This window comes from Acanthaster planci, unplaced genomic scaffold (genome assembly GCF_054643075.1).
Source record: "Acanthaster planci isolate LZ-2023a unplaced genomic scaffold, COTS_SCS Contig17, whole genome shotgun sequence".
In the NCBI taxonomy this organism is placed as follows: Eukaryota; Metazoa; Echinodermata; class Asteroidea; order Valvatida; family Acanthasteridae; genus Acanthaster; species Acanthaster planci.
The window spans coordinates 83,185-110,436 of record NW_028257641.1 but is presented as its reverse complement, the minus strand read 5'-3'; the positions used below and the strand labels follow the sequence as shown (position 1 = coordinate 110,436).

The window sequence follows — 27,252 nt, the reverse complement described above, 5'->3', positions numbered from 1 at the left end:
CTAAAAAACACCTGGGGGAAGAATACAGCGTCAAAGACATCGAATATCTAACTGCTGCAGAGCAAGAAAATTTGTACGAAGTAAAGTTCGGCAAATGGATCGTTAAAACTCAAGACAACTTGATCCTAAGTCCTTATGCGCGACTTTTAGGCATCGCTACACCGATAGAATTCCTGGGCTTCAACGTAAATTTAGAACTGGAGGTCGATTTGACAAAAGATTTAAACAACGATCCTATCATTAGTCAAACGATGGGGCATTTCTTTAGGGAACTTTGTTACAAGTATGGGGTTTATTTATCGCCGCTAGTTGCAACGTTAATAAGAACAAAACATTTAGACATCAACAAGAATCAGTCTATTATAAAAGAAGATGGAAACAGACAAGGAACAAACAGCACCGACTCCAACAGTCCAGTGAAGGCACAGGTGCAAACGGTCACCAAGAGTACAAGGTAAACGCCTGGCAGAACATAACAAAAAGATGAAATTACAGCTCGCCAAAATGAAAATCGTAGAGTCAGAACCCGAGGTAAAGTCGGGAAGTAAGTTCAACTTAGAGAACCTTTACACTTAAAACAGAAACTTGATTTTGGGTGGCCTAATAGTCAGAAGAATCGCACTAGCGTTATTTTTGAAGAAGCCCGCTGCTCAAACGAAACCACCGCCACCCGTTCAAGCAACAAAACCCGCGCAAGAAGTTTTAGACACGGAATAAATTAAAAACGCTATATAATAAAACATGAGTAACGCAAAATCTATAGGTGTAAAAGGAATTGCAAAAACCATTTATCGCGGTGCAGTAGTCAGTGGCATTTCCATGGTAAAAAAACTATTGAGAATTACACCGCCCGATTTAGATTGGTTGTCGGTAGACGATGTAGCCAAAATGACTGCAGTGGCCAGCGGCGCCTTGGCCACACTAGGCCGGCTTGTGTCGCAAGGTATCATACCAGGTAGTTTCAGTTAAAATCGGTTTATTATAAATAGCAGAAGGTGCATTTCACCCAGAGGAAATTCCTCTGTTGGATCAAGATAAAGAAGAAACAAATCAAGATGATTTAGATTGGGACGATACATTTGACACAACGCAACAAGAAACTAATTTTTTAGAAGGTCAATCAACGATAGAACCCAGATATGATACATTAGAACGAGAGAAAAGAATGATAATTAATGGTAAGGCAGACGATTTCTATAAACATTTTGAACGTGATCGAACAGATCTTCCGACTGTAAAACATTATCAAAATTTTGAAAACCGCACAGATCAAGGTCTATTTTACAAAGCCGTTGATATATATGGTTATGTGTTGTTAACTGACAAAAGAAATCCTGATTTATTTGTAGAGCTTGACACAATCGCAAAAAATGCCAGAGATGCTGGTTAAACTGGGAAACAAAATGATCCAGCTGGAGATTTTATTAAATAATCTACAGGGGTTTGTGGTGCAAGGGCGGTTTGTGGTGCAAGTTTTGGTTGTGGGGTTTGGGAATCTGGGTTGGGGATTGGGGGTTGTGGGGTTTGTGTTTGGTTTGGGGGTGGGTTTAGGGGTTGGGGAAGGTACCCAGTAGGGTAGCAATGTCACTTTATTTTGAAGATTTCACCTTCTTTTTAGTCGTTTTCACCTTTTTTAGCCGGGTAGGTATAGGAGAGTAAATTTGGTCTAGCACGCTGTCATTTACAATACTGAGACAGTGTGAAATATTTACGATTTCTTTTAAATTATAAGGGTAGGGCAGCAAAAACCTCTATATCTGTCTAACTAAATAGCCAAATTTCTAAAAGCCTACACGATTTGACTGTTGGACCATAGGGAAGTTGATTTCTAGAAAAATGTAGATTTTTGGAGCTTCAATTAAGTTGGAATTCATAGGGAAAACATCGGAATGAAGCAAAGGAGACAGTGTGAAAAATGTACGAATTTATTTTGAGGTTAAGGGTAAGGCTACAAAAAGACTCAAACTCAATCTGTCTAACTCACCTGCTAAATTTCTAAATACGTGCACGCTTTGAGACTTGGACTATTGAGGTATTGCTTTCTTGAAAACTTTAGAGTTTTGGAGCTTCAGTTATACTGGAATTAATAGGGGAAAACATCGGAATGCAGCAATGAGACAGGGTGAAATGTGTACGATTTCATCTATGAAGTTAAGGGTAGGGCTACAAAAACACTCCATAGCTGTCAAACTTAACAGCAAAATTTCTAAATACATGCACGATTTAAGTCTTCTGCTATTGAAGAATTGATTTCTTGAAAATTTAGATTTTTTATTTTCAGTTGTGTTGGAATTCATAGGGAAAACATTGGAATGCACAAGAAATGAGACAGGGTGAAATGTGTGCAATTTTTTAAAGTTAAGGGAGCTAGAAAAAACTCCATTATCTACCCAGCTTAATAACTAAATTTCTAAATACCCGAACGATTTTAGTCTTCAATATTGAGAAACTGATTTCGTGAAAAAATTGAGATTCTTGGAGCTTCAGTTAGGCCTATGTACGAATTAAGAGGAAAGCGTCGAAATCCAGCAAATGAAAATTTATTTCTTGAAAAATTGAGATTTTTGGAGTTTCGGTTGTGTTGGAATTCACAGGGGAAACATTGGAATGCAGAAAATTGGACAGGGTGAAATATTTTCCATTGTGTCTGAAAAGTTGAGTGTAGGGGTACAAATAGGCCTAGACTATACTGATGATCTGGCTGTAACTAAATCGCTAAATTTTCTAAATACCTGCACTATTTAAGCCTTCTACTATTGAAGAGCGAATTTCTTGAAAATTTCGATTTTTGAGTTTCAGTTGTGTTGGATTTCATGGGGGAAAACATCGGAATGCAGCAAATGAGACAGGGTGAAATAATTATGTATCTGGAAAGTTGAGGTTATGCGGGCTCAGGCTACAAAAAGACTCCATATCTTTCCAACTAAATCGTCAAATTTCTAAATACCTGCACGATTTGAGTCTTCTACTAATTAAGAATTGATTTCTTGAAAAATTGAGATTTTGGAACTTCAGTTATGTTGGAATTTATGTGGGAAAACATCGGAATGAACGTACGATAAGGCCAAATATGTACGAATTTCCACGGTTACGGGTAGGGCTACGAAAAGGCTCAATACCTCTCAAACTAAATAGCCAAATTTCTAAATAGCTGTTCCATTTGAGTCTGGGACTATTGAGAAACTGATGTCGTGAAAAAAATTTAGATTTTGGGAGCTTCAGTTATGTACAAATCCTTAGAGGAAAATGTCGAAATCAAGCAACTTGGAGACAGGGTGAAATATGTATGATTTTATGTAACGATAAGGGTAGGGCTACAAAACAACTAAGTCGCCAAATTTCAAAATACCTGCACGACTTCAGCATTAGACTATATATTGAACAGCTGATTTCTAGAAAATTGAGATTTTTGGAGTTTCAGTTTTGTTGCTAGGCTTTGGTTGCAGCTGCTTTGCGTTTATTCATGGAGGTAGAATTCTACCTCCATGGTTTATTTATTGCCAAATGACCGGATGACCGAGGTCATATGTGATTAGTATGGTTCCCTGACCACAAATTTCCCAGACGTCTCCATACATAATCTTAGCGGGAGTAGTCGGAATTATAAGGACTGGTATCCAAAGCAACATAAAATTTGCTACGCCAATACGCTGCGCTTGTTTTTGTCACATGGTGTGCGGATCGTCGAGCGATGAGGGGTAAGGATTGTAGAATGAACCTCATTTTATGATTTGTGCCAATGATATACCACCAGTATATTGAACAGTATATCATTAGACGCTACAAAATACAATCAATCAAATCATCTCGGAGTAATTGCAGAATACCCCCCCACGCGAAAATTACCCCCTTGAAATCTTTGGCTACGAGTACGATGAGCTGCTGTGTTGCATTTAGCCCACTACTACTTTATGTAGCACGGACTCTCACTCCTGATCCATCCTCAGCCACACATCCGTATACGCAATTTCATGTCGGCGTATTGAACATTTCGGCGCACCCACTTATCATCGTGGGCGCAATTTCTTCTAAACTTCTAAACTGCTGCCAAAGTTTTGGGAGAGCCCATTGGTACATGTAGTATCTTATCGTCATCAGTCAGTTTATTACATATGTCTTGACATGGAACAGCCGTTGAGACGATGAGGGGTCAAGTGATGTATTGTTCAACGATCTTATTTTAAAGATGGCGACTGAGTGAGCGAGCCCATTAGATTGAATGGATAAAGGCAAAAAGACTGGAAAACACCTGAATAACGTCAGTGAAATAATTCAATAAATGGTTTTTAGAAAACGGAAAGGTCAAGAATCATGTTCGTGTGCAAAAGAAATTGCGCCCATGATGATAAGTGGGTGCGCCGAAATGTTCAATACGCCGACATGAAATTGCATATACGGATGTGTGGCTAATGATGGATCGGGAATGTGAGTCCTTGCCACACTACTGGGGCTATGTTGCATTGTGAACAAGCTGTGTGAAGTGGTGCAGTAGAAAACGGTCAAAGAAGCAAACGAGCAAAGTTGCAAACGGACGAAATGGGTCTAAGTCCAAAGTTAGTGCCGGTTTGCGGTGGCTACGCGGATACGATGTGGAAGTGGCTAAAAAAGGACGAAGCAACACAAAGTGAATGGGATGTGTAGGAAATATTGTGAGTCCAAAGTTAGTGCCATTTGGCGGCTACACGGATACGATGTGGAAGTGGCTAAAAAAGGACGAAGCAACACAAAGTGAATGGGATGTGTAGGAAATATTGTGAGTCCAAAGTTAGTGCCATTTGGCGGCTACACGGATACGATGTGGAAGTGGCTAAAAAAGGACGAAGCAACTCAAAGTGAATGGGATGTGTAGGAAATATTGTGAGTCCAAAGTTAGTGCCATTTGGCGGCTACACAGATACGATGTGGAAGTGGCTAAAAAAGGACGAAGCAAGACAAAGTGAATGGGATGTGTAGGAAATATTCCAAGTCCAAAGTTAGTGTTCAGTATGATTTCATGGATACTAACAGTGGGAAGGAGTGACCATGGGTTGTCATGGTGTCAACAAGTTAACATTCATGCATCAGTTACACAAGTTAACAATGAAAGGGTGGCGTTGAAACTGTACATGTGCAGACGAGTTAAACGTATTGTTTGTGTTGTGTGTCTGTTTACAGAGAACAAGTGCTTTTAAGTACCTTGGTTGTGTTTACAGAGAGTAATTGTGAAATACATGGAGGGGGCTGCCAAGAGAAGACCAAAGCATTGAGGCATCCACGTGTGAAAAAATGGGGAGATTGGCGACAGAGTCAAAAGAAAAGGTCGTGCCCAGTCTGGTAATGGTAGATTAGTGGCAGGGTATCCAAAACTTTGTGGAAGTCAAGCGTGGTTTGCCTGGCTATTATGAGAAGCACTGGAGGTAGAGTCAGTAGGATTTTTTATTAGCGAGTCTTGCAAGGCTAGCAGCATAATAAGGGCGGTGTGGTTTTTGATCACTGAAGTATATATATCCCTTTTGTTGCCGCAACATTCCTTGCTGATGGAAAGAGGGGGATTAGAAAAGAAAAAGCCAGTTGAAATTAAGGAAGCGTGGGTTAAATTACCCTGTCACAACTAGCTATACATGTATTTGAAATCTGTCGTGTATCGAAGAAGCGAGATTTTTTGTTGCAAAATGAAAAAGTTTGTTAGAAAATGTAACGTTAGAGTCCAGCATGGCAGTTCAAGCACCAAAGACGAAAGCATCCAAGTTGTTAAGGGCCCCTCATCGTACCAGCGGCATCAGGATAACTGCATCGGTGAGAGATTCATGACCTACGACAGGTTGTGTAGGGAGATGTCATGGAGCTTCGACACCACTGTAGCATGGTGCCAGAACATGGGCTTAATCGCAATAGAGATGCTCTGTCCTCACTCCTGTGAACCCATGAAGATCGTGGAAGCAGGAGACAGATTGGACCACCAGAAATGGGAATGCCGCAGGCAGGTAAATGGGAAGAGGCATCGCTGAGAAAAGTCCATCTGCAACGGAAGTTGGTTTTCACAGAGCAACTTGTCACTGGAGGAGACATTGAAACTAACATATTGGTGGTGTTGCGACCTCACCCAAGGACAAATTTGGATGCAGTTGGAGAGCACACAGCTGTGGACTGAGACAGGTTTTGTTGCGAGACGTGCAAAGTAGTGATGTTGGACATGGATAAAAAACAAACCGGAGGGCCGGGGAAACATGTCCAAATTGATGAAAGCAAGATTGGGAAGCGAAAATACTACTGGGGACACCGGTAGTGGAAGGGCAGTGGGTATTCAGCGGCATGGAGGAAGACTCCAGAGAATGTTTCCTTCTCACTGTGGAGAAGCGTGATGAGGCTACTCTTCTACCATTCATACAGGACTGGATTGCCCCCCGGCACAACCATAGTATCGGATTGCTGGAAGGCATACACAAATTTGGAGAAATGTGGATAAGTACACGAAACTGTAAACCATTCCAAGGAATTTGTCAGTAAATTCGGAGGACACACTAACAAGATTGAAGGACATTGGGGACAAATGAAGGCCGGTATGCCAAGTCATGGACGGCAAAAGTGTCATTACTTTTCATTTTTAGGCAAATTTTTGTACCGGCACAAAAACAAAGGACGGGACATATTCATGTTGTTTGTATTGGACGCAGCAAGGTATACAATGTATATATATAATCCAGCCAAACAGTAGGCGATAACAATATGTAAGAAGAATGGGCAGCTTGGGTAAGTTGATCTGTGGAATTGTCCATGTAGGCTATACATACTCATTTGGGAAGAAGTTAGGTATCCGTTTGTCAGTAAGAATAAATGTTTAGTTTTGCTACTTATTACCCTTGAAAGCAAAAACAAATCAAGGAATTACCCTTAACAGCAAAAGCAAATCTTTTACCCTTAAAAGCAAAAGCAAATCAAAGCCCCCTACAGCAGATAGTGCAGACATGCCACGTCTGCCGATTCGAACACGGGCAGTTCCAAATTGGGCATTTTACGGCCAATTGTGATTAGGTGAAGCTATTGGCTTATGTACAAAAATCACTGAGTGCATAACGAAACCCTGTGTGAGTAGTCAAGCGCGACATCGTAGCCGGCTACGATGTGGGAGAGGTGAGTGGCAGGGTATTCTGCAATTGTGCCACCATCTCAATCCAAAGTATCCTGCGACTAATTCTAAGATCATGCATGTTGCACATTAGTCATCACACTGCACCAAACAATGTGTGTCTACATGACAGTCTTGACAGTATAATTATAGGCCTAGGATTAGGCTTAGCCCCCTGCAAAATTAATTAGGCTAGGGCTTAGGCCAATATGGGCCCTTCCTGGATGGATATCAATCAGAGAGAAGTCCTCTACTCAGCTCTGGAGCAGATTGGCTACAGTGATCTTGTCCAGAGCTTTGCAGTGAGTATCCTTACATGTACTACATGATGATGGGAGAAAACCACAGTCCAAGGTCCCTGTTGCCTCGAAAACTTACTCTCATGGAAAAGTTTACATCCAGAACTAGGCCTACCCGGAAATTATCCAGCTAGGCCTGCTTATGATCGGATGATAAGGCCTGCTTAACAATTTGGCCAGTTGTCCGAAAGATTAATGCTAGCAAGCCTTTTTGGTGGCTGGAAGTTTGCCAAGTTCCACAAACCACGACATCAGCACAGTATTGTCTTGTGTCCCGACACAGGACATGTGCCACACACACTGAAAGCATATCGTATCTAAAACTCTTTTCCAGGACTGCCCAGAAATCTTGCAGTTCCTTTCATATCCAAAACACACATTGGAAAATGTACAAAACTCATTTTTTGATAGTGGGATAGCTGACAAATTCCGATAGCAGAACAAATATGAGTTTGAAAAAACTTTTCACGATGATCGTTTAAAAGAGCGATAGATGCAACATCATGCTGAACGCACACACGCTGCTGCGTTATAGACTTAGACTGTGTTTGGTGAAAAACAATTGTTGCCGATCTTCTTAATTTATGGCAGCGGTTCTGTGAGCAAAACTTTTTTTCTGCAAGATCTAATCATCTTCAAGTAAACTATTTCAGAGAAGTGTGAATTGAGTCACCATGAGTGAAAATGAAGCCCAGGTCCATCAATATCAGTGTTGTAGTCGAGACCATCACAAGACCAGGCACAAGACTAGACACAAGACCAGGCACAAGTAACAGGGTGAAATATGACAAAGGAATGCTTTTGTTGCAGTTCATTTGAATAGCTTGAGCCTTTAATTCAGACTAGAGGTCATGTGTTGGTCTTGTGTGGTCTTGTGAAGGTCTTAAGTGGTCTCGACTACAACACTGGTCAATATCTCAATAATATCCAATGTACATGTATGTATTGATTTTGCTTTGAAAGTGCCAATATAATGTAAAATGAAGTTAGCTCTAGTTCAGGTAGAATTTTCCAACATGTTTGGCGAAAGATGACTGAATCATGCCAGTTTGTTTCACGTCTGGTAACTCAACCCAGCCATTTTGGATATACTAAATTTTATATTAAAAAAATCCAGGTCAAGGTACATGTACCAGTCTACATTCGCTAATTTGTCTCAGCTCTTCTGCTCTTTGTCGCGTCGTGATTTAGGCTGCCATTTTACCCCATAATTTCCCTCAAAAACCAAAGCCCTGCCTTCTTTTCTTTCTGATATGAAAGGACATCATCACCACCTTATCTAGGTCAGTTGTTTCAAAAAGGTAGACTTTCTCTCCTTATTATAGGAACACCCGTTTTGCTCAATTATTTAACCATAGCAAAAAACAGGCATACTAACGTTTCACGACATTACATGTACATGTATGTATAGTCAAGTGAAAATGGTCCCCCAAAATTCCCAATTTAGCACCTTTAACACCACCTATTGCCTACTGGCTTCTTTACAAGTCAAAGGCAAACTGTTGGAGCTTGAGTGGTATTTCACGTCTGCTCATTCAAATACACATGACTTGGTCCTCCTAGGACGCACACACGAGCGGTCTATAGATCATTTTCCTGTGATGTCACCATCGTGTTGGACCTACATGTATGATGTGTTGTGATGGTAATCTACCAATTCAAGATATACTAGTCAAGCTTGTAGCTTTCGCACTTGCGCTTGCACATGGTTGAAGCTGCCCATAGGACAGATCAATGTGGCCAAGGCAATCCACATGAGGTGGTATTGTTTACATTGAGTCACATGGGTGAAAAAGGTCTATATGTGGTTGGGGCACAAGACGTGCAAACCATGAAGCCATCACTGGCATGACTGGTAGCACTCTAAACATCATGCTCATTGTGATGAAATAATTTGTAATTTATTAAGCTTTATGGTCTCACTTAATTCCAGAATTGTAAGGTATATACAGTATATAAAGTTGCATAAACACATCTAGGCTATTTCCATTGTGCTAACTTACCGGTACTCTGTCATCACAGCTATTTGTTCAACAAAATTTCATACATGCACATGCCATCTTGGTGAAGTTAGATGTACATGTTTAGGGGTAGGTTTATTCACCTTATGTCTTCATTAAATTAAAATGGTAAAATTCCGAAGTACAGTGTATGTTGCCCATCCCCACTACAGAAAATCAACAGCATGTACTCTCAATCACTGTCTGCTGCATGACACCTTGACCAATTGCAGCACAGTTCCTATCTTTTCCTTGTTTTCCTGACCCCATGAAAATGAAAGTCGAGCTATCATTGGTTATTGGAATGGAAGCAAAGTGGGTCAATCATAGTGTGGCTTTCATGTATTGGTGACAGGAAAATGAGAAGGAAAGATGTCACATGTCAGGCTTCACTTTTCTTCAGCAATATGCATAAACTTGTTTAAGTCCCAACATTACGCTGTCATTTATCTGCGGGACAGATAGGCAATCAATTACTTGAAAACACAGCTGAAAGAAAAGACAAGGCGTGTTTGTTTCTTTACTTGCGAGTATTTCACACCTGGCACCATGCCAGGCTAAAGGAAGCTTGCAACCTTTTGGTTTCAAGATTACATTTGGAATTGAGACAAGTTTATTGCACTGGAATTGCATAGACTGCTAGGTGCATTTAGAGAATATGATTGCGAAATGTCTCCCAGTTACATACACACTCTGTACAGCATGCGACCACAAACTAGTCCACCCGGGTACCTTGTACATGCTTTAAAGCATGAAATTGGCACTGTGCATGTAGAACAAGACTAGGCGGCGATCGTTTATGAAATATGACTGACAAGGCAGGTGACAAACAGGTACAAATCATGGTCGCCATTTGCAATTAAGATAAAACCTTTGGTCGCATGTGATTATTTTTTAGGTGCAAATGCTACTAATTTGGTCGCATTGTACAGCTCTGGAACAAAGGAGAATGAGTGCTCTGGTTTATACTTGGTCAGGTACATTGTCCGGTACCAGTACTACATAGTTAAAAATTTACAAGGCATTTTGATTGCTGAGTTGAAAGGGGACTGGTGACACAGGAACCATTATAATGTGTCTGAATCAAGACAGAAATGGTAACAGAATTTGTTTAATCCTGTATTTTTGTTTACTTGTTCTAGTATCACCATGGCAACAGAGCCATCCCCTTGTAAAGATGAAAAGAATGAAGATACAGCTGCAAGATGTTTTCAACAAATCAAGCAGTGGCCAAAGATTATGGAATTACTTGGAGAGGACAAAGTACCAGCTGCACAAGTAAGTGTTTGAAGAAGGTACCCAAAAGAAATTTATTTTTGTAATGAGAGCATTTTTTACAGCAAGACAGGACACCTTTTGAATCATAGGGTAAAATTACCATGTACATGTACTGTACCTGTATTTTTTAGGTAAGCTGAAAGAAATATCACAAGTATGGACTGCCACAAACCATTGAGTCTTAAGCCACCACTTGACCTTGTTCATTTTTAGTAAAATGTCCTAACAAATTATTTATTCCTGAGGAGAATGTGAATGTTGGTCTATTTGTGATTTCATGCTTGCTTATACAGACGGTTAATATGATTCAGCACAAGGAAGTTAATTCATTCAGTGCACACCTACTGTAAATGATTCTACTATAATTACACCTCAAAAAAGATCAAACCAAAAACAATTGACCTTGGATGGATTTTGGTCAAAGTGGATGGATGTACATGTATGAAACACTTCATGATTTTCTCTATATGGGATCAAGTTCACATTGTCTTTTGGGGTCAGTCTCTAAAACCCTAAATGTCGAAACCTGTGAAACCCTTTGGGTTCTCTTCTAAATCTAGGCATCTTGAAATACATTTGCATGCATTTTGGTTTTATCACATCTTGAAATTTGTCATCACAATGTGCCACAACAATTTTTGTCATTGATCAATGTTTTTATTCTGCTTTGTTTCCCAGCTCTGCGAATCTTTTGATACATTGAGTCAGATTTTGCAGCAAACCTCAGACAGTCTTCCAGAGTATAGTTCTACTGCTTTGGACATTGTGCAGAAGATTCTCAACATTCATATCTCTCACATTTACCATGCACTGAATAGTAATAACGACAGCTCTCTCATCATGTCTGCTCTTAATCTCCTGATTGCCATGGTCACCTACAGTCAGCAAGCCGCCAGAGACGTTCTTTCTACTGTTAATTTCCAGCATGGTGTCTTTATGGCACAAGTCAACAGAATGGATTTAAAGGTACGTTCCAATCGCCTGTGGTTTTTAAACAGCACTTGTTATAAGCGCTATCTCTAAATTCATTTGCATCTGAGTCAAATCCAAGTTTTTTACATGCAACTGATTAAATTTGTATTTTAATTATGTATCCACCAAAAGGGATCCCCAGTCATGACAGGGCAGTCACAAAGTACCCTCAGTGTTAATTTCATCCCCAATACAGTGTTCAGTGGAATGCTACAGCAGGGAACACTGGTATACCTTGTTTATTTTGAACTATATTTTTTCTGTGTAAGTGTTGGCCCAGATTCTCATATCAAAGCATTTTGTAGGGTTGCCAGCACAAAGTGCAGAGTTTGAAATGGTTGTGTGCACATGTGATTGGATTGCTATACCAAACGACCGCTACAACCAATATTTCATGTGAACCCCGTCGTGTTCATTATAGGGGCGTTCCATTGAAATTATATTGTGTGTGCTATATTTACAGCACATTTGAATGGTCAAATTTTATTCTTGACGTTGTGTGTTTGTGTTTGTTTACTGCGGTTTTAGTTTTTGTAACAGAATAAGCCGGTAGAGAAAGGAAAAAACTGAGTTAATCCAACATACCTTTATTTACATTTATGAGGTACATGTAGATCAATCCCCATGTCTTGAATGTTTTAAACTCAAGTAGACAAAAGTGTTTGTAGAAGCCTTTTAAAAAGCTGAATCTGTTTTTAGTTGTAACTAAAAACTCATATATTACAAGCTGATTTTGTTATGTGATACTGTTTATTTTCTTACAGACTGAAGATGACATACGTAACTGTTGTATTCGTCTAGCAATGGCATTTTTTGTGAGTGGAGATAATAAACTCATCAAGCAGTTTTTGACAAACAAAGGTAAATCTAGCGTGAAATTTGTGTTTTAAACTTTTTTACAACATGACTCTATCAAGAGCTTCTGACCAGTTTTTCTAAACATTTTATTGTAAAATTCCTGACAACTCATTTCTCATTCCTTCACAAAGAATAGAGGCTTTGCATGGTAGCCGTCTTGCAGGGCAGGTCTTTTGTTCCACAGAGAAACCTCCTTTGTACATACCCAGTGGAACAAAAGCACTGGCCTGCAAGATGGCAGGCATGCAAAACCTCTATAGGTACAATTGTGTGCACGCTCAATAAACAAACCGATCACAGCAATAAACCCTTGCTTTAAAGCTAGCCTGGATCCAATTGTTGCCAATACACGTGCAGTCCAATCGCCCACTCTGCAGCAGCCACGTGACCACAAAAAGATAGGTCGTGTTTTCACACATGGGAGAAACGCAAGCAAAAACAAACCCTGAGTATTTGTTGTATGTTGCGTTGTAAACAAGGTAGACAGACAACAGAACATTTGCTGCATGAAGGTACGTTTGATACAGTTATTATATTTTTTAATGGAAAAAGATTTTTTTTTATTTAACAACATAAAATCTCAGTAAATGGATTATTTTGAGCAGGACTATGCACTATTACTCCTAACCCCCTATCTCAGGCTCTTGCGCTAGGGAACATACTGAACCCAACAAACTTCACCAGGTACACGTACTTGTCTATGTACTTGTACATGCAGGTCACTGTACCAAACCTGATAAACTCTAACAGAATGAGCCCATTGGAGTTTGAGTGATATGGTATGGATGGGTCTATGCAGTTTAGGATGACTTGCATTGAACAGTACCAAACCTGACAAATTCAAGCATAGTCCAACACTTGGTACAGCAAGCTAGACACTGCACACAATGACCCCTGTGTGTCCCAGCTCACACAAATTCCAACACCATCACCATGGGCCTTTGATACCAAGTCCAAAATAATTCAACAAGAAGTTAATTGGGTACCATTATGGAACCAAACCTGGCAAACCTGCTGTTTGAGTTTGGTGGATAAGGGGCAGTTAGTGTTAAAATGCATAGAAAGAAGGAAACTAAACACAAAAACAAGTCTGATTCATACACAGTTGGTTCTACACTCAGTGAGCATGTGTGTATTATAACTTAGAACTTTCATTTACTTGAAATTCAGATAAATCCAATGTGTATGCATTTCTTCAGATCCAAAATATCCAGAATTTACTGTAAGGAAATGCTCACATATACAGACTCAAGTACAACTTTTGGTTCAGAATGGAAAACTTCCTCCCCTCTGCCCCTGTAACAATGTGTCCAGCTGATGTACGAACAACATGTTTACTGTGGGACTACATGTAGGCAGCAGTTGTATGTTTACCAGAAAGATTTTATGATCATGACTCCCAACTCCACAAGGTCAGATGGAAATACTGGTACTCTACAGTTTTTGTAAGCAAAGTGGTTGTTACTAACTTTTTTTGTTTTTGAAGTTTAGAACTCTGCATATCAAAAGTTACTACCACATGTTATTCTTGATATTCCTTGAGTACCTTCATGCTGGATATGTTTTGCACTTTGGAGATGGCCATTATTAGTGTTGTTGGAGATGAGTATGGAAATAAGTGTCCTGACTTTCCTGTCTTAATTAGTACCGTGTACATATTTGTATTACATGTACATGTATTAGGTAGTATGGAAGAAGCTCAGAAACAACCTGAAAAGCTTATTACCCTCTGTCAGTGATAAAGCTCTAGAGTAACATGTATAGCAAATTATTAGAACACTAGCTACTGCCCTCTGTCAGTGATGAAGCTTTACAGTAGCATGCATAAGAATTATTAGAACACAAGCTATTATTAGAACACAAGCTACTGCCCTCTGTCAGTGATGAAGCTCTACAGTAACATGCATAGCAATTATTAGAACACAAGCTACTGCCCTCTGTCAGTGATGAAGCTCTACAGTAACCTGTATAGCAATTATTAGAACACAAGGTACTGCCCTCTGTCAGTGATGAAGCTTTACAGTAACATTTATAGCAATTATCGCTTGCTCAAATGGCGCCCATGGTAATTCCTCTGGGCAGAGTTATCCATCTTGCGCCTATGGCGCTATATGATCTTAGCACTATTGCCAACCCTAATCTTTACCCACTTAATTCACACCATTCCCCTGCGTACTAACACCAATGCACAACTAATCTTGAAACCTAATGTTTGCATATTGAAATGGAATTCGACACTCAATATGCAGCTGAAGTATTTTAAAATATTTTCCTTTTAATTTGATATAAAACATAATTCTTTTGGATAACTGTTGCAGTGATGTGACTGTTGTGCAAGAAAGGGTGATCCCGAAAAAGGAAAAATCATGGGTTGTTTTTCTACATTTTGTTTCAGAAATGCTACATTGACTGTATACATGAAATGATGATGCCAAGTTGTCAAGACCACAGTGCACCCAAAAATACTCTGCACAATATATCACGACAGTGCCGTATTTGGCTTGTAGAGCAATATGCTTCTCTGCAGAGGCCTAAACATTTTGTGTATGAGCAGATGGGTCCAGTTTGTCGAGGGAGCAAGTATTTAAATAAAGACCCTTAAAAAGTATTAATCAAAGTGATCATGTAAGCTTCAATTACATGTATATACATGTGGGAGATGTCAGATTTTTGGGAAAACAAATGCATTTGAAAATATATATCTTGACTAATTCAAAGATGAAAACAGATCTCTAGAAATCACACAGTCATGGTAGCCGTGATGACAATGTTGTTGGTAATGAAACACCTGTTGAGTTTCGTTGCAACATAGATTGATATAGCCGTACCAGTATAATACCAGGCACTGTGACTGTGTTTTGTCAGGTAATTTGGTCGCTTGATGTCACATAGAGTGGCCTTGCATACTGTCTAATAGACTGGACCTAATATCTTGGATTTCGCTACATACATGCTGTTCAAAATATTGCAATTTTTTCCTCATTTGAATGCACAAGTTATGTGCTAAAATATCATTGGGGCAAATGGAGAGTCTTTCCATGAATTTCACGTGTTTCTTCAAATGCACTGTGTACTACCTTATCTACCATATACATGTACATACATGTACATGTATATGTACACTGTATACCCCCTCAGAAAAACCACTGACCAAACGGACTGATGGGAAAATTCCCCTCATTGACCACCTCGGCCACATTACATGTAGACAGATGGTGGTGGAATAAATGTATGTATGCTATCAGCCTAGCATGAGATTGGTCTTAGAGTGGATATGAATGGCACAGATTGGTGGTGGAATAAATGTATGTATGCTATCAGCCTAGCATGAGCTTTGTCTTAGAGTGGATGTGAATGCACAGATTGGTGGTGGAATAAATGTACGTATGCTATCAGCCTAGCATGAGATTTGTCTCAGACTGGATGAGAATGGCACAGATTGGTGGTGGAATAATGTATGTATGCTATCAGCCTAGCATGAGATTTGTCTTAGAGTGGATGTGAATGGCACAGATTGCCTGGTGGAATAAATGTACCCTATGCTATCAGCCTAGCATGAGATTTGTCTCAGAGTGGATGTGAATAGCACAGATTGGTGATGGAATAAATGTACCTATGCTATCAGCCTAGCATGAGATTTGTCTCAGAGTGGGATGTGAATGGCACAGATTGGTGGTGGAATAAATGTACCTATGCTATCAGCCTAGCATGAGATTTGTCTCAGAGTGGATGTGAATACAGATTGGTGGTGGAATAAATGTACCTATGCTATCAGCCTAGCATGAGATTTGTCTCAGAGTGGATGTGAATGGCACAGATTGGTGGTGGAATAAATGTACCTATGCTATCAGCCTAGCATGAGATTTGTCTCAGAGTGGATGTGAATACAGATTGGTGGTGGAATAAATGTACCTATGCTATCAGCCTAGCATGAGATTGGTCTCAGAGTGAATGTGAATGGCACAGATTGGTGGTGGAATAAATGTATGTATGCTATCAGCCTAGCATGAGATTGGTCTCAGAGTGAATGTGAATGGCACAGATTGGTGGTGGAATAAATGTATGTATGCTATCAGCCTAGCATGAGATTTGTCTCAGAGTGGATGTGAATGGAACATATAGGTGGTGGAATAAATGTATGTATGCTATCAGCCTAGCATGAGATTGGTCTCAGAGTGGATGTGAATGGCACAGATTGGTGGTGGAATAAATGTATGTATGCTATCAGCCTAGCATGAGATTTGTCTCAGAGTGGATGTGAATGGAACATATAGGTGGTGGAATAAATGTATGTATGCTATCAGCCTAGCATGAGATTTGTCTTAGAGTGGATGTGAATGGCACAGATACATGTAGGTGGTGGAATAAATGTATGTATGCTATCAGCCTAGCATGAGATTTGTCTTAGAGTGGATGTGAATGGCACAGATAGGTGGTGGAATAAATGTACGTATGCTATCAGCCTAGCATGAGATTGGTCTCAGAGTGGATGTGAATGGCACAGATTGGTGGTGGAATAAATGTATGTATGCTATCAGCCTAACATGAGATTTGTCTCAGAGTGGATGTGAATGGCACAGATAGGTGGTGGAATAAATGTATGTATGCTATCAGCCTAGCATGAGATTGGTCTTACAGTGGATGTGAATGGCACAGATTGGTGGCGGAATAAATGTATGTATGCTATCAGCCTAGCATGAGATTGGTCTCAAAGTGGATGTGAATGGCACAGATTGGTGGTGGAATAAATGTATGTATGCTATCAGCCTAGCATGAGATTTGTCTTAGAGTGGATGTGAATGGCACAGATTGGTGGTGGAATAAATGTACCTATGCTATCAGCCTAGCATGAGATTTGTCTTAGAGTGGATGTGAATGACGCAGATTGGTGGTGGAATAAATGTACCTATGCTATCAGCCTAGCATGAGATTTGTCTCAGAGTCGATGGGAATGGCACAGATTGGTGGTGGAATAAATGTATGTATGCTATCAGCCTAGCATGAGATTTGTCTTAGAGTGGATATGAATGGCACAGATAGGTGATGGAATCTGTGTCTTGAAAAAAGTCTAAAAGACAAGATTCACTTGAATCTAATTCAATCAAGTACTCTCTACACATTGCAGATTGAATTCTTTTTAGTGCATTTAGCATATCCTTCATATCTTTGGATCATTTTAATGAAACATGGTCCAAATACGTACAATGTATATCTGCTTTTAATGATTTCAAGTCATGAAAACCCTTTTGATAACAGCTCTGTGATTATTTACTTTGGTACAGTTACAATTTCTGATCAAGGATTGTGTTGCTTTAATTTTTCTCACAATAGTTCTCCAATAAGTTTGACCAGCCTGTTTTTTTGTCAGTAACCCTCATTTTGTGTTGTTTTTCATTTGTATTGTTTAAGACTTTCTGAAGTGTTTCTTCAAGAAGCTTGGACATGATCGAGCGTGTAATATTAAGCTTATCCTGGTGACATTGACGCAGTACCTAGTCTGCAATCCAGCAGTGACCAAGACAGAGAAACTTCACATCTTAAATAACTACACCCTCCAACAAGTTGCTGAATTGTACGTATGGAAGGGCACTTCTGAAGCAATGGTAAGTTTGCAGATTGTGATTTTTAGATGTAGTCTAAAACCAGATGCTTCCAAGAGAGTAGCCATAGAAATTCTTGCTCATTGCGTACTTTTTGATTGACTAGGTTTAATTCAATACAAATTTTACAACTCCCTTTCAAGGTTTAGATATTTAACTTGATGGTTTTTTTATACCCAAAGACAGCTCACATGATGTTACATTTAAACATCATGTCATCACACTTTGCTTTGTAAAATTGTACCAAAATCATATAAAGGTTTGATATTGCAAATACAATGTTATTGACTGGAGTTACTGACTTGGACTCAAATTGCAATTTGAATTGACTTGGAGAAAAGTTATTTACAACTCTAGAAACAGGCTAAAGAATTATACAAGGCCTTGACCTGCACAGAGTGACATTTCCCTGGACATTCCTGATGGCTAACTTTCATGGTGGGAACCATTGTGATTGACTTAAAACAGAAAAATTATCAAAGATGAATGTATATATTTGTACTTTCTGTCTTTGGCAAGTGCCACTGTGCCACCAGTAATAGGATTACTATGGGCATCAGATGTGGATTCATAGCAACAACTTGACCAAAAAAGGAAAATTAAATTCCAATTACAGCATGACCCTAACATTGATGAAGATCTCCAAGTGTTAGAGATACGTCAACTTTGTCATCAGTTTCTACTGAAAGTCACGTGTGACCTCAAACATGGCATCAATTTCTTGGACAACTCTCTAGGACTGTCAGGAAAGTAAGTTTTAGGTGTGTGATGTCAACATGTACAAAATACACCCATACAAACCGTTCACCTTACATTTGAGAACTACAGGTAATTTATAAAAAATTTCCCTTTAAAACATTTTAATCAACTTTGTATTCAAACCTGGTAACAGGAATCATGACAATTTTTCATCAACATCCATTACCATGTGATGTAAAGAATAATAGTACTGTTGCACCTGTTTCTTTTGTGTGTGCAGAAATTACAATTCTGTTTTGCTGAAGTTCTTATTGAGTCTTCATAATGCCACAAAAGATGAGTTGATGTTGGAGCTGGTTGTTCAAATTCTACATACATGTCCTGATATTGTCAACCAGTACCTAACCCAGTGTAAGATGTCCTTTCAGCTGAGATCTTCTGCATCATGGCTTGACAACATGGAAGTACTTGAGCAGGTTAGTTTACACGTAGGTAAAATTTGTTGTATTTTGGAACACTTCATCATTGGTGTGTTTAAATGAATGCTCAGTTTGTGGCTGTATTTGGATTGAGAAAAATCTGTTTTTCTGAGTTGTTAGGTGACTAGGACTGTTTATCATGCTTCGCAATCATGTGTTTGTGGTCTATTGAACCTTGCAATAAATCTTTGCCTTTAATTAACTTTTTATTTTGCAACCTCTTTCAGTTTTGGAAAAATCTTTTTCCGAGAGACTAGGTCTGTTTGTGAGTGACTTGTGGCTAACTCTCTTGGAAATAGTTCGGGTATATCAATTTGAGTCCTTGCAGAATTCCATGTTTGACCATAATATTTGTTCCTGAATAAAATATATGTTATTTTCTTTAAATGTCTGTCTTTTAGACAAACATGTCTTTTAGACAAACATGTCGCTGTGTATGTAACAATGCTTTGAAAAAGAAATGTTTGATGACATGTATTGAGGTGATTCAATTTCCCCAATTGTCAGGCCAGTCTGTAATTCTTTCCATCTTAGCACTCACAACATGTAACTATTCTACTTATTGAATCTTACTGCATACATGTAGATGGACTTTTAAAGTTTGATCCCACAGATTATCCCAGTCAGTGATGCCATTATTCTTGGTACTTGAGTGTTTGTAATGTATTGAATCTTGCTACAAATCTTGAAGTTCAATTATTTGCTCCACAGATTATGTCTGGCCAGTCCATGATTCCTTCAGCATTGCTACATGCTAGGAATGTTTCCACAGGCTACATGGTACAGTTAGCAATGACTAACACAATTCCAACAGTCTTGACACCAGTTCTTCTGTCTCAGGCTGTTAAGGTTTGTATCTTTGTTGCTGTGTAATCATTTGTGACTGGTTTTGGATTTGTGTTGGCCACAGGTAGTTGGTGTAGTTTATAACATGTACATTTTACATGTAGGCATATGTGATATTTCAGTAACTATAAGTGCTTTCATTATTAGCAGTCTGATATTCTTGTTGGATATTTGGAGTACCACATGACCTTATTTATTGTGTATATACATCATGCATAAGAAGTAGGCTTGCATGTACCGTACACCGTGGAATCAATCTCTTTGGAAGAGGTGTGGTTCTTAGAAGAACCGGTGAGTGTTAACTGGATGTTTAAGAACCATACCTCTTCCAAAAGAGATTAATTCCATGGTGTACCCGCAAGCCTACATCTCAGGTAAACTGTTACCATGCAAAGCATCAAATCTTACATATCATACATACAAACGAGTTTGTCCTAATTCAGTCCATCACAATTCCTTTATCATTGACCATCCCATTTCTTGAGATTAACCTTTGTGAACAAGTGTTACTAACCTCTGTGAAAGGACTTGGGACTACACTTGTGATCGACTCAGCACTGGTTATTGGGTGTATGGGAGTCATTTCAATGTTGATATCTTCATAAAATGCTGTTATAAGATGCTTGTTAATGTGACAGAAAGGACATTTTTCAAGTTGACGCGCTGACAAAAACATGGCCAACTCAGTGTGATGTTATTTGCATTTGAGAGAATCTCAGCAGACAACTTTAGGGAATGTTTGATCAGTCAGGGAATTCCGTACCTCACAGACATGACAGATCTGTCATCTTCACCGAAATACTGATCTCAGCAGACGACTTTAGGGAATGTTTGATCAGTGAGGGAATTCCTTACCTCAAAAAACTGTCATCTTCATTAAAATACTGATCTCAGCAGACTACTTTAGGGAATGTTTGATCAGTGAGGGAATTCCTTACCTCAAAAAACTGTCATCTTCATTAAAATACTGATCTCAGCAGACCACTTTAGGGAATGTTTGATCAGTGAGGGAATTCCTTACCTCAAAAAACTGTCATCTTCATTAAAATACTGATCTCAGCAGACCACTTTAGGGAATGTTTGATCAGTGAGGGAATTCCTTACCTCAAAAAACTGTCATCTTCATTAAAATACTGATCTCAGCAGACCACTTTAGGGAATGTTTGATCAGTGAGGGAATACCTTATCTCACAAAACTGTCATCTTCATTAAAATACTGATCTCAGCAGACCACTTTAGGGAATGTTTGATCAATTAGGGAATTCCTTGCCCCACGGAACTGCCATCATGATTAAAATACTGACGCTCAAGAATACTGGTGAATCTTCAACCCAGATGAACAAACATTGAGAGCAATCCAAGTTATTATTCAATTTTGCTGTTAAATAGAACCTTGTCGATTGTTGTCCAACTATGCACTGTGAGAAAGTCCTTTCCATGTCATCCTCTTGGTGGCGTACAACATTGTGAATGATATTGGTTTCTCATTATGGTAATGGGATAAGTTTGGGATACATGTACATGTAAGCAATGTGTGTCATGATGACCACTTAATGGAGAACATGAGGAGTGATAATCAATAGCACTTTAATATAGAAACACCTGTATGACCCCTGGGAGGTAATGGTAACAGATGTCTCACATACTTGTACATTTCAATTTTATTTCAGCATAGCAGCTTGATTGTCAGTTGCTGCATACTTCGGATCATTCGACTTATTCTGAGTAGAGCTCATGGAATGATGGAATGGTGGAGACAGTGTGGTCAAACAGCAGTACTCTCTCAATATTGTCAAGCTCTTATCAAGGTGAGAGGATCATTTGACTTATTCTGAGTAGAGGTCATGGGAATGATGGAATGGTTGAGACAGTGTGGTCAAACAGCAGTACAGTGGGACGCCGCTATAACGAACATGATGGAATCCATGCTAAATGTTCGGTACAGTGGTCGTTCAGTATTGTGAAATTTATTGCGGAACAATTTGTTGCCAGGTTGAATAGCGCCCTCTCTTGTCTAACTGAAGTGCACCCTCTTGTGATACAATGATTTTGCTGTTTTCGTGATGTTTTGCTGTTGCAGTCACATTTGAGGTTTCTAGAAATGTATCTGTTACTTATTTTTGTTTTTATGAAAGCTTAAGTTACAAAATTGATATTTAGTTTATCCTAAAAGTCGTGAAGCTACCGCTCAGGATCGATCTCCAATGCATGCTGTGGCGAATCTCAGTTGATTTGCAAGTGCATAATGTTCGGTAGGTTTTGTGCACAAAATATTGAGAGCCAAGCGATGTTCGGTACAGACAAATGTTAGCCGTACTACCGGTATCTCAATATTTTCAAGCTCTTATCAAGGTGAGAGGATCATTTGACTTAGTCCGAGTAGAGCTCATGGAATGATGGAATGGTTGAGACAGTGTGGTGAAACAGCAGTACTACCTCAATATTGTCATTTCTAAATGAGTATTGGAAGTATTGAGCTGATTTTTTATTTAAAAATCGGACACATTAGTCATTCACTGTTTCATTTTTAACGAAATTTAGATATATTTAAAACAATCTATTATGTAAAAAACGAAAAAATTGTGATTGCTACAGATGTTGAAATCATGAGTTAAAGTTCTTCGTATCTGGCAAAATGGAAACAAGTCATTGGGAGCATGCAATAGAAGCCTCTTTTGATGACGTCTCACTTTGGCTCTGTAATTTAGTGATTGTTTCATTGTTTGGGGGTGAATGCGCCCACTTGCATGAGTGCTGTGCTTGCTTGACTTAGCTGAATCAAAAGAGGTCAGACAATGAGAGTGGCTTACAATTCATTTTACATCGCCTATGTTGATCAGACAAGTCAGGTGATGTCAACACTTAAAGACCAACTCCAACTGTTTTAAAAGTTTTGAAAATAAAATTTTATTGCATTTAGTGTTTAATAAGTCATATATTCATTACCAAATCATGTCTGTATTGAGTCTATATTTTTAGTAATTTTGGCGAAACTTTTGAACGTTGTCTTTGAGTTTTTTGAAAAATTTCCACAACCTGACCACCGATGGCACTGTTGAGAAATGGAATTTGTATGATGTAATACCGGAGAAAACATTGAAATTGGTATCCCTGGCAGGACTGGTTGCGCTATGAACGTACATATACTTGAAAATGGAGCTACATGTGCGTGCACCGCGTGTCAGGGATCGATCTGTGTGCAGGTTCTACTGTGCGGCATGATCTCTTTTCGGTTGAGAGTTGATGCTCTTTTCTTCATGACTTACAATAATGCCCAAATCGTGCGTCTTGGTGGACGTACTAGAAATTCTGCAAAAGAACCGGGATTGAAATTCTTCGAGTTTCCGAAGAATGAAAGTATTCTTCAAGTTCGTGCTGTCGTCCGCAGCTGTGCGTGCTATGGATGCATACAGTGCGCGCACTTTGGTATATCCTCTCCACGGTAATACATCACAGAAATCAATATTCATCAGATGCTAATGAGTCATGACGACACGTCCACTTTTACAACTGCAGACTGGACTCCCAGGAAAAATAGATACAAAAGCTGTGTTTTATGAACACAAAAACGTGCGTTGCAAGGGAGATATTGATATGTGCCAGTTTTATTAGACTTGGTTCTTCTGAATAGGATTCAATATGAGAAAAATCAGCACCGTTGGAGTTGGTCTTAAGAAACCATAGAAGACCCTACTATGTGTGCATGTATCTGCTGCATACATGTACATGTATTAATTATAAAAAAGAATAAATAAATTGACTTCGCAAAATTCTGTACTTTCTACTTCCAGTTAATTTCTTTGTTCATCATCATAAGTCATAGACATACAGGTAACCAGAACATGTTCATACCTGGGATTGATTGTATTTAATACTTTAAAAGTTGTTCCTTGTTTTTTACAATTTCTTTGTGAAGGTTATTAAACTATATGTATCTTCTGCTTATCAAAAGTCCTTGCCAGATGTGGATTCCTATGTCAGCTTACTTCAGAAGACACTGGATAGATCAGTGGATGTAGATAGTAGCAAACAAACCACCACCACTGGACAAGAGGCAGGCTTTGCTGGTTCAGAGAAGACACCTGCTGGTGAGGGTAACCTATGTGTAGGGATTACTTGATAAGTCTAACAGTCATGCAAAATAAAGAGGACTTTAAAAATACAAAATGTACATACACTTGGAAGTGTTCAAGTTTTATGGGCTCTTTCAAACTTCCCAACTACAGAGATATGTATACATGGAAATAGACTAATCGAATCGGACTCCATAAACTGTGGTGACATCGTACTCGCACACATTCTTTATGAAGTGGCCTCGCCAGTGGCACCCTCCTAAAATATGGTTGAATGAAGTTAGATGCTAGGGGACGGATGAGTGTTTGACAGACATTTCTTGTTATAATCCTCAGATGATCGGTTTTATCAGGCAATAGATAAAACCCACCACAATTAAGAAAGTAAGATGCAAGGGGACGGGTGAGTGTATGACAGACACTTCTTGTTATAATCCTCAGATGATCAGTTTTATCAGACAATAGATAAAACCCACCACAATTAAGAAAGTAAGATGCAAGGGGACGGGTGAGTGTATGACAGACACTTCTTGTTATAATCCTCAGATGATCGGTTTTATCAGACAATAGATAAAACCCACCACAATTAAGAAAGTAAGATGCAAGGGGACGGTGAGTGTATGGGAGACACTTCTTGTTATAATCCTCAGATGATCGGTTTTATCAGGCAATAGATAAAACCCACCACAATTAAGAAAGTAAGATGCAAGGGGACGGGTGAGTGTATGACAGACACTTCTTGTTATAATCCTCAGATGATCGGTTTTATCGGGCAATAGATAAAACCCACCACAATTAAGAAAGTAAGATGCAAGGGGACGGGTGAGTGTATGACAGACACTTCTTGTTGTAATCCTCATATGATCGGTTTTATCAGACAATAGATAAAACCCACCACAATTAAGAACGTGAGATGCAAGGGGACAGGTGAGTGTATGACAGACACTTCTTGTTGTAATCCTCAGATGATCGGTTTTATCGGGCAATAGATAAAACCCACCACAATTAAGAAAGTAAGATGCAAGGGGACGGGTGAGTGTATGACAGACACTTCTTGTTGTAATCCTCAGATGATCGGTTTTATTTGGCAATAGATAAAACCCACCAAAATTAAGAAAGTGGAAAATAAAAAACCCTATTGACAGAAGATAAGAATAGAATTAGTGAGAATGGACTGCTAAGAGTACAATGTATGTTACAAAATGGTACAAATGACAAAACTCTTTTGTGTTATTCAAAGACCTAGAAATATATTGAGCTATGATTATGGAAATTGAATCAAAATAACCTCTTACCCTCAGAAGGTAGGTCAGAGTCCCTTAGAATTTATTAGGCAAACCACAGGAGCAGTTGGTGACTAATATCAGTGTCTTGTTCACTGCCTAATGAAAATGGATTACAAAAATAGCACACTTTAAATACCCCACAATCTCATCAATGACAGTACAATGGCATAATCGCTATACAGAGCATAATGTACAATGACAATTTAACTGCAGCACACGAACATGTGCATGCAGCACACACAGACGTGACCAGTAAAACCGTACTCCCTACATTTAGCTTTTGGCATTCATGACACCTCATTGGTCAAAGAGACATGTACCACCTGTTCACAAGCGTTGTACCACCTGTCCACAAGCATTGTGCCACCTGTTCACAGCGTTGTTCCACCTGTTCACAAGCGTTGTACCACCTGTTCACAGCGTTGCTCCACCTGTCCACAAGCGTTGTACCACCTGTCCACAAGCGTTGTACCACTGCAGTAATGGCTTCTAATTCTGGTTCTCCAGTTACACTATAAATTGGTGCTTTTTTATTTTAACCTAAAAAAAAATTTCTTGCTTGCTTTTGTCATAGTGACTGATGTGCCTGACGTGAAGAAAGAAGACCTCTTGACCATCCTGTTTGATGTCTTGTGTGCGTACCAACTAACTCTCCCTCTTTCCTTCACTCAAACTACTTATGACTTCAGTCGTCTGCCACATTTGATATGTAATACCGAGTCTCCATTGATAACTGATGCAATTGAAGAGAGAGCTGTGACATTTTTACTTGCATTCCCTGAAGGCAAGCTGCGTGGCTTTAGAGAGGTAGGTGCTTCAAGTTCTCTGAACTAGGGACTGTATGTAAGAATAGTTCGGGAATAAAGTATAGACTGTATCAGATCAGGCTGCACCCAGGGGAAAAATAGTTCCTGACTGCAGCCACTTCCCACAGACCCCACAAGTTATTTACAGCTGCAGTCACTTCTCCTAGACACATAAGTCACTTGCAGCTGCAGTCACTTCCCATAGACGCACAATTTACTTGTAGCTGCAGCCACTTCCCATAGACACACAAGTTACTTGCAGCTGCAGTCACTTCCCATAGACGCACAATTTACCTGTAGCTTCAGCCACTTCCCATAGACACACAAGTTACTTGCAGCTGCAGTCACTTCCCATAGACACACAAGTTACTTGCAGCTGCAGTCACTTCCCATAGACACACAAGTTACTTGCAGCTGCAGTCACTTCCCATAGACACACAAGTTACTTGCAGCTGCAGTCACTTCCCATAGACGCACAATTTACTTGTAGCTGCAGCCACTTCCCGTAGACACACAAGTTACTTGCAGCTGCAGCCACTTCCCATAGACATACAATTTACTTGCAGCTGCAGTCACTTCCCGTAGACCCACAAGTCACTTGCAGCTGCAGTCACTTCCCATAGACACACAATTTACTTGCAGCTGCAGTCACTTCCCGTAGACACGCAAGTTACTTGCAGCTGCAGTCACTTCCCGTAGACACGCAAGTTACTTGCAGCTGCAGTCACTTCCCGTAGACACACAAGTTACTTGCAGCTGCAGTCACTTCCCGTAGACCCACAAGTCACTTGCAGCTGCAGTCACTTCCCATAGACACACAATTTACTTGCAGCTGCAGCCACTTCCCATAGACACAGAAGTCACTTGCAGCTGCAGTCACTTCCCATAGACATACAATTTACTTGCAGCTGCAGTCACTTCCCATAGACACACAATTTACTTGCAGCTGCA

The 27,252-nt window shown here is 39.5% G+C and overlaps 1 protein-coding gene across 1 annotated transcript in view; it reads left to right on the top strand.

Moving 5' to 3' along the window:
• The first annotated feature begins 3,655 nt into the window (after positions 1–3,655).
• Positions 3,656–27,252, top strand: part of LOC110990597 (nucleolar pre-ribosomal-associated protein 1-like) — a 57,026-nt gene continuing 33,429 nt past the window's right edge. Inside the window, exons 1-11 of the mRNA XM_087131831.1 lie at positions 3,656–3,698; positions 10,547–10,682; positions 11,361–11,648; positions 12,419–12,515; positions 17,922–18,115; positions 18,729–18,862; positions 19,092–19,287; positions 20,002–20,139; positions 21,807–21,944; positions 24,089–24,230; positions 26,070–26,302. Coding sequence (XP_086987957.1) covers positions 3,670–3,698; positions 10,547–10,682; positions 11,361–11,648; positions 12,419–12,515; positions 17,922–18,115; positions 18,729–18,862; positions 19,092–19,287; positions 20,002–20,139; positions 21,807–21,944; positions 24,089–24,230; positions 26,070–26,302 — 1,725 coding nt within the window. The 5' untranslated portion in view covers positions 3,656–3,669. The remainder of the gene's footprint in view (positions 3,699–10,546; positions 10,683–11,360; positions 11,649–12,418; positions 12,516–17,921; positions 18,116–18,728; positions 18,863–19,091; positions 19,288–20,001; positions 20,140–21,806; positions 21,945–24,088; positions 24,231–26,069; positions 26,303–27,252) is intronic.